Consider the following 10,023-nt stretch of genomic DNA (forward strand, 5'->3'; position numbering starts at 1 on the left):
ATTACAAGAGAGGAATATCACCTGTAATTAGGCTACAGGAGCTTGGATAACCTGAATCTTTCTGATGGACAGTAAGCTAGCTTACTCTTTACTTTAGAAAGAGACATCTTCCTTGTAATGGAGAGTGACCAGGACTGACTTACTTCATTCCAGAAGGAAACTGTCTCCATTTTCCAAAACTGTAAGCAAATCTGCCATTGCTTTGGAGAGAGATACCCTCTGTTTTTAAAGGCTGTTCACTACACAGACATCCCAGCACAGGTCATCCAGAAGAAAGGGCAGTGAATGTCCTTACTTGCATGAAATGCATAAATGTCAGAGCCCCACCAAAATTGTTTCCCAGGTCTGCTCTGAACATCCTTTTCTTCCTCAGTGAAACAATATGGTTTTTCTCCACTTGCAATAGTCAACAAATTTTAGAAAAATGGTGATTTGTTTGTTTATAACAGTCTGGGGAAAGGGTCCTTGGGTAACTTGGAGCAGAGAGATGCTCAGAGAATTTGACAATCTTGAAAAGTATGTAGTTGAACAAAAGAATGCAGTTCAACATATGCAGTTGTGCAAAAAAGCAGCTTATGATTTGAAACCTTTTATCATCCCTATGATACTTTCTGAGTAGCTCCTAAGATTCTGTAGCCATATCCTGAAGACAGCATCTTTGGTTAACATTTTCTTGATAATACAACCCTTGGATTTTAATCATCCAACTTCACACATGTGTAAACTTTTCTGTGCAACATTGTTCAGTAAGATTTTACACAAAAATATTTTTATGTACATTCAAAATCTTAATATCAACCCTTAAATAAAACACCAAGTGGACTAAGTCTCAAGTTGCATTTTAAATACAATTGGTAAAAAGAACAGAATTAAGTGTTCCTTGAAAAGAATACTAAAGGTCAACAAAGACAGCACAGATCACAGATGTTGCTGGTGGTGCAAGAGAGGCATCAATGGGTCATGCACCTCATACAATAAGAGAAAAAGCTTTTCCTGATTTACTCCACTCTGTGTGACAGGCTCTAGGTCAATCCACATCACTTCAACTGACTCAATCTCTTTCCATTTTATGGCTGAGTAATATCCCATTATATACATGTACCCCATCTTCTTTATCCATTCATCTGTCGATGGACATCTAGACTGCTTCCTCCATTCGTAAAATAGATAGCTAGTGGGAAGCTACTGTATTGCACAGGAAGTTTAGCTTGGTGATCAGTGATGACCCAGGCAGGTGGAATGGGGAGATAGGAGGCTGAAGAGGGAGGATATATGTATATACCTCTGACTGATCCACTATGTTGTACTGCAGAAACTAACAAAACATTGTAAAACAATTATGTTCCAATGGGAAAAAATAAAAGGAAAAGAAATGTTTTAAACACACATTTATTGTGTGCCAATCAGGAAGCTGAATTTTAAAAAATTTTCCATTTTAACAGGACAGTTTACTACTTAAACACTTGTATTAATATTCTTTAGAGAATTAAAGGGTTGGAGTAGTTATCTAATATTATCACTTTTTTAATCTAAAATAATGAGATATAAGCTTGGAAGTAATCTTTTTACACTAAACTCAGATTTTCAGGGATATTTGTAGTTGGATTCAATTGAAAGAATTACCACTTTATTTCTTAATCATCCTCATCTGCTACTATCAGATTCTACTTAGGCAAGTATTAGTTATTTTCTCTAGTTTGGGGGAAAAGGCAAAATCTGGAGATAAGGTGGGCTGTCAATAGAGGAAATGGTCTGTCCACTCTTCCCTGCTTCTCTTTTCCATTAACCTCTCTCCAAATATCCTCCAAAATGTTTTCAGTGTAATAAGGAAGAATCTTAGCTCAAATAAGATCTGTTTCTTTTACTTTAAACTTTGCATTTTATTGATTTTGCTTTGAGCTAAGAATGTTGCCTATAGCCTGAAATATACAGTATAACCCACCTAAAGAATCTGATGTCTATGTGTATAACAATTTTCCATTCATAAAGAGATAAAAACTTGCAGAACAGAGAATAATATTTGTCTTTGTCTTGTTGGGGGTTTACAGGAACACAATGACCTGACATACATGGACAGCAGCAAGAACAAAGGATTCCCACACCAAGAAGCTTGCAACAACCAAAAATCCCCTCCCTCACTTCCCTTTAAACATGTTTTGCTGAAATACTTCAGGGAGTTCAGGGCTTTGGGAGCATGAGCCACCCATTCTCCTTTCATAGTCCCCAAATAAACTTTTCTCTGCTCCAAACTTCAGTGTTTCTGTTTGTTTGACCTTCCTGTATGTCAGGCACACAAATCTGAGCTCAGTAACAACAGAAGGGCTGATTGCTGCATCCCTTCTGGGCTACTTCTTTGCTTCCCTTTTGAAGCTTCTCCTGGAAGATCTTTTCTCGCTTCCTCTGCTGCTCAGGTACATGGAAACTGGGCACCTGGAAACACTCAAGAATGATAAAACTCCACTTTTGCCTGAAGGAAAGTGGGATTGACTGTGGGAGGGATTCCTTATATTGGACAGTTCCAGCCTGTGCCAGAAAGGACCTCTCCCCATTCTGGGTATCTCTCTGAGCCTGTATCTTCTGTGTCCCTTCTCAGGTCCTGGTTTTGTCCTGCTCAATTGTGAGGCTTTGATTTCACCTCTATCTTTTGCTCATGTCCTGGTATAAATCTTCCTTATTTACTCTGGTAAAACCACTCAAGCTAGACAGTGAATAGGGAAGTGGAAAAGGAGAGTTTTCATTTCCTCTACCTCCTCCCACATACATATTTTATCATTTTAAAAACTGAAGCATTTGAGTGTTATTTATAATGTAAATATTCACTTCGATTGTACCACAATTTATTAAACTCATCTGGTTTGTTAAATGTCAATATTATTTTTAATTTTCAACTTAGGAAATATAGGAATAAAAGCTTTTAAATTAATAATTTAAAATGCTCAGGATTGCTTGCAATGGTGGTGTTGTTGTTTTCATTTTAATCTTTCTGTGAAAAGGCCAGCAGCAAAGAACTGGTCATGAATTTCCCACATTCCCAAAGTAGCCACTTGGTTTAGTGACCCAGATTATGAACACCAAGTAGCCTTGTTCAAGTTCCAGGCAAATTTTAGCACATCCTTAGGAAAGCAGCAAAACAGCAATGTCCAGTCTAAACCTGATTTAGATAGAAAAAATTTCAAAAGACTTAAAAAATGACAATATCACAATATTTTCCAAGTGTCTTTCTAATCCTTTGTCCTTTCAATGTTCTCAGGAGAAGTAAGTATTTTTATTTTATACTGACCAAATGACTTACTCACTTTTTGAAAATATACAGCAACACCAGCTTAGCTTTGAAAAATAATGACTTCTAAATTTTCAGTATCTGTGGGATTGATTACTTTCAAAGGGAGTCTGAGAAAAACTCATGGCATACTTACCTGATCCTTTGCAGAACAAGAAACAAAAGGAGCATTCACAATGTAAGTTTACAAAGAAAACTGAAAAGGCTCAACCAAAGTTGTGAGAAAAATGAGAAGAGTGGTATTTTATGATGTCAGATGTCAACAGCAAACAGACAACAAGAAAGTAACTGATCCCTGACTTGGATTCTGCAGATTTGAGGTACTTCTCCTCACTCAACTTGCTGTATATTTTGAGACTTTTGATGAAGGGAACATGGTAACTGTTGATAATTTTTAAAAAATGAAGCCTTATATCCATTTTTATATTCTTTAATCCCAGTTGATTATGATGTCATCTTACCTATTTCCAACTGTCTCAATGTGTGCATCACGAAAATCCCTGTGCATCACGAAAATCCCTGGGAACTTGAACTTCGTTATTCTTTTTCCCTTTTTCTCTAAGAGCTCCCAGATGTTTCACTAAGAAAACTCATGTCCTCCATCCTTGTGGGACACCTTCCTTAGATTTGTTGATAGTAATCATACCTGATCAGTTTATAATTTATATGATGCTATCTTCTTTGCTCTAATTATGGCTCAAAGATGCACAAGTAATTCAAACTTAAAACAACAATCCATGACATTTTTCTGTCTAGCAATATGCTCAGATTTATTTACAAAGACAGGAGAAAGTCAGGATTATTCTTTAATCAGTTGAGGAAATAATATATGTTCTACTGATATTGCTGAGGAATCAATATTCCCAGATGCTTCTGGCAACTCTCTTGAACTATAAAAAAATGAAGCCAGAAGAGGGATAAAAGATGCATATAAAAGATAATGCAGACAGGAGAACCCCAGAGAAATGACACCTGAGTCCTGGTCAAACTAGCTCAAAGCCTTCCTTACTGTTCAATTCATTTCAGTCGTGTCTGACTCTTTGTGACCCCATGAACTGCAGCACACCAGGACTCCCTGTCCATCACCAACTCCTGGAGTCTACCCAAACCCATGTCCATTGAGTCAGTGATGCCATCCAGCCATCTTATCCTCTGTTGTTCCCTTCTCCTTCTGCCCTCAATCTTTCCCAGCATCAGGGTCTTTTCAAATGAGTCAGCTCTTCACATCAGGTGGCCAAAATATTGGAGTTTCAGCTTCAACATCAGTCCTTCCAAAGAACACCCAGAACTGATCTCCTTTAGGATGGACTGGTTGGATCTCCTTACTGTCCAAGGGACTCTCAAGAGTCTTCACCTTACTGTTAAATATTTGCAATTATGTGATTTGGTAAATACCTTTATTTTTTTGAACCAAATCATATTGGGATTTTTCTTTCTTTCAACTGAAAATATCCTAACATAATGAGTTCTCCAATAGGAAGAATAGAATCCAGACCCCACAGCTGTGTTAGCTCACCTCCCATTGAAAATGGAACTCAACTAAAATAGAAACTGACACAAGCACAATCAGTGTATACTTTTCAAACCCATTTTGTTACTTTAACCAGGGCAGAAACTCAAGACCTCTGGAATAGAACAATTCTAAATTCATCTAAACTGTGAAGTGTTTCTACCAGAAGCTCTAAAGGAGTATTTAGTCAAAGCAGTCTACCTTAGAAATAGGATATGAAACTTAACAAACAATTTTAAAAATACACTGACCATTTATTTCATCTCTTCATTTGGGAAACAAAACTCTTATATGACAACACCATAGTACTCTTAGTCCATATGGAAAATTTTATCAGTGGTCTTGAAAGGGTAACAGGCAGAAAGGTTAGGGGCCCCCAAATAGAGGAAATAGGCTGCAAGTGTCAGACATTTTTTTATCTCTCTCTTAAGGGGCAGGAGGAAACAAACAACAAGTGTCAGATTTTTTTTTTTTTCCTTCTCTATACAAATTTAAAAGGTTTCTTTTAAAATTCTGCGTTGTCATGATGACACTTGGTTCCATGTAACTTAACTTTTCTCAAACTTTCAGCTAACCAATGTGTTTTTCTTATGGAAATGATTATCTTAAGCTATGTTAATGAACTACGTATTTACCCTAGGCTCTGTCTTTCTTCAAGTCGTTTTGCGTAAGATTCAGAACCCATAATGGCTCAACAAAAAAGTATGTTTTACTCAGGAAAATGTTCTTAAGCTATGTTAATGAGACTATGTATTTGCTTGGAAATCTGCCTTTCTTCAAGATAACATGATTGAGTCAAACAATCGACATGAGTCAGTTGTTTTATGGCCCAGATGACTCACCTTGTGCCATTGTTATCTCAAAATGCATGTTGTGGGTGAGGGCACTGGTGCCACTCTCTGAGTTTTGAGAAATTTCCTTTCTCTAATTAGCAGCCTCAGCCTGCTAATGGGTATATAACTTCTTGCTGAAAAACTAGCAAGGGAAAACAGTTTCTGCCCCCTTCTGATGTCTATGTCAGAAGCCTTCTCTATCTATTTTATATTTTAATAAAACTTTACTACACAAAAGCTCTGAGCAACCAAACCTCATCACTGGCCCCAGATTGTTGCCCTCTTCCCCAGAGGCCAAGAATCCCAGCATCTTTCACAGCTCAGCAACAACCTTTCAGTCTCATATGAAAAAATGCTTTTTTCTAAATTAAGGAATGGGCCCAAAATATTTTTTCCACAATAGAATCTTGTGGCGAGGGTGGGGTGGTGATAAAGTGAAAGGCAAATTAGTGGTCTTGAAATATGCAGATAACATGAGACATCTGGTTCTTGCCTTCAGATAGGTGATGAGAATTTCTCCAGAAAACTGTCACTTTTTAAATTCAAAATATGCAAGAGAAATCCTACCAGACAATAAGTTGACCCAAATCCTGTCCTAACTGTGTCAAAATATTTCAAGGGCCAAGATGAAGGACCTTCTGGGATCAGTTTTCCCAAGGGCCGTCTAGGAACAGGGTTATCTAGGAATGTGGTTAGATGGACTCATGTCATCTGACTATGGGAAGGGAAGAATGAAAGTTGAAAAACATTAAAAAATTGTACAACAATTTGAAAGCTTACCTTTTGTCTGTCAAAACTAATAACAAAACAATTGGGTTTGCATTTTGAATGTTTTATCCATTGATTTTTTAATTTATTCATTTCATTTATATTTTGTGAATATTAATAAAATCTGTTCGCTATCCTTTTTACTTATGGTTTAGGAAATAATGTTCTAAACATCATCTCCTAAACTGGTTGCCTCATACAATTAGAGACTTGGCCTAGGAGAATGTGTAAGCAGTAGAGTGTGTGGGAGAGCAAAGTCTTTAAATGGCCACAATCCACATCCTACAGAGAAACAGTGCTGATGTACTCTAACCACAAAAACACCAAGAGGAATACATATATACATATAGTTATTTCCCCAGAGACCTGAGTAAAACTGAGCAGAGATTGACCCCAGATTCTCTTCACTCAATCATTTCCTCTCCAGAATTTATGTATGAGAATGAAGCAGAGAAGACAAGCAAAGGAAAACTAAAACTAAATTTTTTATTATAGTATCATGAAAACTCAGATTATAAAGCATACAAAAGAACTTGAAATGAGGCTGGGGAGGAGGGAAAGACAGAATGAGGTCGTCAGGGTGAGGGTGTAAGGAAAATATCTCCTTCCAATTGGGTCTTCACACTTGGTTCCAAGTGCATGATGAGCTGCAACAAGACGCAGGCTGCTGACTTCCCATCTGATCTAGCCCTTGAACTTGCAGATATAGGGTAGGTTCACATGACAGCTATAATCTTTCCATTTCAGATATCCTAGAGAGACAAAAGAGCTTGAGTCAATGGGGTAGGTGAAGCCTGAGGACCCAATGGAGAGGAATCCCAGATTCTGGCCTTTCACCAAAGTCCTACTCAAAGGGAAGAAGATAGAAAGAGAGATGAGAGGGGATGGGAGCAGACAAACCAATACTGTACTTCATAGCAGAGGAGGATTCTCTGACGATCAAGCCCAGAAATCGGGGATGAAAGGAAAAGACTAAGTAGAAGTGACCTTCTCTGTTTCTTACCTGATGTTCTGGACAGGATCCCACAGTGACCAGGGTTTGAGACAGTGGCAGGACTTCTCTCCCAGGCAACATAATTGAGCACATCAGTGCTACTCCATTCCCATCCACCAGCATTGGGCTCAGAGCCCTGTGGAGCAGAGGATGGAGTTAGGCGAGATAGAAAGGCCTTTAGAATTCTCCTGGCCTGATGCCCTCTGCTGGAATGCCTGGTCCCCTCTACAGCATTATGGAATCGGCTCTGCTCTTCCAGATGATGCCCCACAGCTCTCCTCTAGGAAACTCTCCCTAACTCCCTGCTTTACTTGGCAAATTCCACAGCCAATAATCATAAAGGCCAATAGAACACCTCAGAGTAACATGTCACTATCTGAACTACACTTGGGGATGCATTTGTGCTTATCCTCTAAACCTCCTAGACAATGCCTGTTTTATAAAAAAGGAAAGTGAGAATGAAAGTCTCTCAGTCCTGTCCAACTCTCTGCTACCCCATGGACTACACAGTCCATGGAGTTCTCCAGGTCAGAATGCTGGAGTGGTCAGGGGGTCTTCCCATCCCAGGGATTGAATTCAGGTCTCCTGCATTGCAGGCAGATTCTTTACCAGCTAAGTCACCAGGGAAGCCCCATTAAAGAAAAGAAAGAAAAGAAAAGAAAAGAAAAAATGCATCAATCCTAAATCTTGATTTAGGACTTGCTAAGCACAGCATATTCAGACTCAGGGAAACATAGAGAATTACAAAGCATGCTTGTGTGAATTGTGTAAAAGCTTGATAAGAGGTAGATTAACTTTAGCAGGAGTCTAGGAACTGACACAGAACTCAGCTCTTCAACTGCCCTCAAGGCCCTCATTTTCCCCAGTTATCGCCTGAGTTCCAGGGATCTCTTGGGTAGTTTCTGGGCTGGCAAATGGGATGGGGGGGGGGGGGGGGGGAAACTGAGTGGCCATAGCATCTTTGGAAGTAACAAATTATAAAGGAAATAAATATACCTCTGTTGGGTCATGGAGCCCAATCCAGACGTCTGACTGAGTATTCAAGTTGTCCCTAACTAATGAGGCCAGGAAGGCTCCCTCAGTCCCACTGAGCACAGACGCAAGGTGTCCTGAGGGTCTCTTCTGGCAGGCAATCTGTGTGGGGAAGGGAGAGACACAGGAGAAGCTTGAGATACCACTAGGGGAAGGGCAGGGCCAAGAAGGGATGTGTTTACAAACATGAACTTCTTATTCTCAAACTAAGGAAGCTCTTGAGGATCCCCATTCCCCACAACCCTGCCTCTGATTTGCTTCTCCTTATCTCTATTAACTGCAAACCCCGGAACTCACATTTGCACCCATCCAGCTTCTGGCTGCTTTATACAAGGCATAGCAGTAGGACCCATAGCCTATGGAACCTCTGGGACAGCTGATCCTTTCAGAGAGCAGTTTTATTTCGGGTTCTTGCCCTGAAAAAGAAGAAATAAGAGAGAGGGATGAGGTAAAATGGAGGTAAGGGATTAAAGTACAGAGGTGACCTTGGAGAATATCTATGAGGCCAGTGCTTGGGGCAGTGATACCAAACTCCTAAGTACCTCTCACCATTGCCAATATTCCAAGGGTTTATCTTTCTTAAAGTATGAACTAGATGTACTAGTTGGGAGATGGTGTGTTTTCTTTTTATGCATCTGCCTAATTCAAACACTCTTTTCCTCCTCTGGACTGTTTGTTCCTACACTGGATCCTCATCATTCTTCTACTCTTATCTCTGCTTTTCCTCCTTAATCAACTCACATAAATTAGACACTACTGAGAAAATGAAAATCATCTCATTCGACTATTATTGAACCCCTGGGGTCCCTCCTACTACTAGGTACCCTGAAGGAAGGAGTGATGACTCAGGAATCCAGGCCTTTATGTTGTGTGGGGATATCCCATTACCAGCGGAGGCACAGGAGCTTTCTTCCTCGTCTTGGCCCTGATCAGACACTGGGAACCCAGAGCTAGAGGCAGAGAAATCCCACCTTGGACCTGAGACAGGAGCATCAGGCAGGACAGCAGCATCCAGGACAGCCTGGGGAGGCCCAGAGAAGGCAGCATTGTGTCCGTGAGGAGTGGAGGCAGCTAGAGAACTGAAGGGAGGGTGGTCAGAGAGAGGGTGTGAGAGCCCCCTGTTGTACCTCTTGTCTTTTCCTTCATCTAGTCCCCTAGGAAAAAATCCTTCTTGGTAGCATCCCTCCCCTTCCATAGTGCTGGAAAAAATTAGAAAATCTATACATCCTAGTGCACCTGAGATCTCCCAAGTCTGGCTTCCCCTGGTCTCAGAGCTCCCTTGTTCTCTGAAGACACGGGTCCTTGTATACTTTCCCCCCATCACAGGTCTCACCTTGTCTCAGCTCCCACTTACCTCTCTTGCAGGGATCTGCACTGGCTTGTCAGGGCAGAAAAGACTGGGCTTTTATAAGAGAATTTGAGGGAGGGGCACTGAAATAAATAGCAGGAAAGAGGAGCCAGGACAGGGACTCAAGGACATTCCTGCCACAGGGAGGAGTCTCTTCCCAGAAAAGCCTTGGAGTTGCCACAAATGCTGCCTCTTCCTCATTATCATATTAGCACTTTTTCCTGGAAGAGGTGAAGTTTGTTCTTCCCACTGACTTTT

The 10,023-nt window shown here is 40.2% G+C and overlaps 1 protein-coding gene across 1 annotated transcript; it reads right to left on the reverse strand.

The window, feature by feature from the left end:
• Nucleotides 1-7,075: 7,075 nt before the first annotated feature.
• On the reverse strand, nucleotides 7,076-9,464 carry LOC138081269 (lithostathine-like). Its single transcript, XM_068974394.1, has 5 exons — nucleotides 9,389-9,464; nucleotides 8,715-8,833; nucleotides 8,382-8,519; nucleotides 7,395-7,521; nucleotides 7,076-7,143 (listed from the first exon to the last, which is right to left on the reverse strand). Exons 1-5 carry the CDS (start codon nucleotides 9,462-9,464, stop codon nucleotides 7,076-7,078), a joined length of 528 nt encoding a protein of 175 aa, XP_068830495.1.
• Between the last annotated feature and the right edge of the window lie 559 nt (nucleotides 9,465-10,023).

Source organism: Capricornis sumatraensis, chromosome 1, assembly GCF_032405125.1.
Source record: "Capricornis sumatraensis isolate serow.1 chromosome 1, serow.2, whole genome shotgun sequence".
Taxonomy (NCBI): Eukaryota; Metazoa; Chordata; class Mammalia; order Artiodactyla; family Bovidae; genus Capricornis; species Capricornis sumatraensis.

What these genes read in the sequence shown, in the direction of transcription:
- LOC138081269 (XM_068974394.1), bottom strand. Translation starts at nt 9,464, where the DNA reads ATGCTGCCTTCTCTGGGCCTCCCCAGGCTGTCCTGGATGCTGCTGTCC. An exon ending in GAAGCTGGATGGGTGCAAAT is followed by an intron (nt 8,520 to 8,714) that starts GTGAGTTCCGGG and finishes TTCCCCACACAG; the next exon opens with ATTGCCTGCCAGAAGAGACC. An exon ending in GGCTCCATGACCCAACAGAG is followed by an intron (nt 7,522 to 8,381) that starts GTATATTTATTT and finishes TCTGCTCCACAG; the next exon opens with GGCTCTGAGCCCAATGCTGG.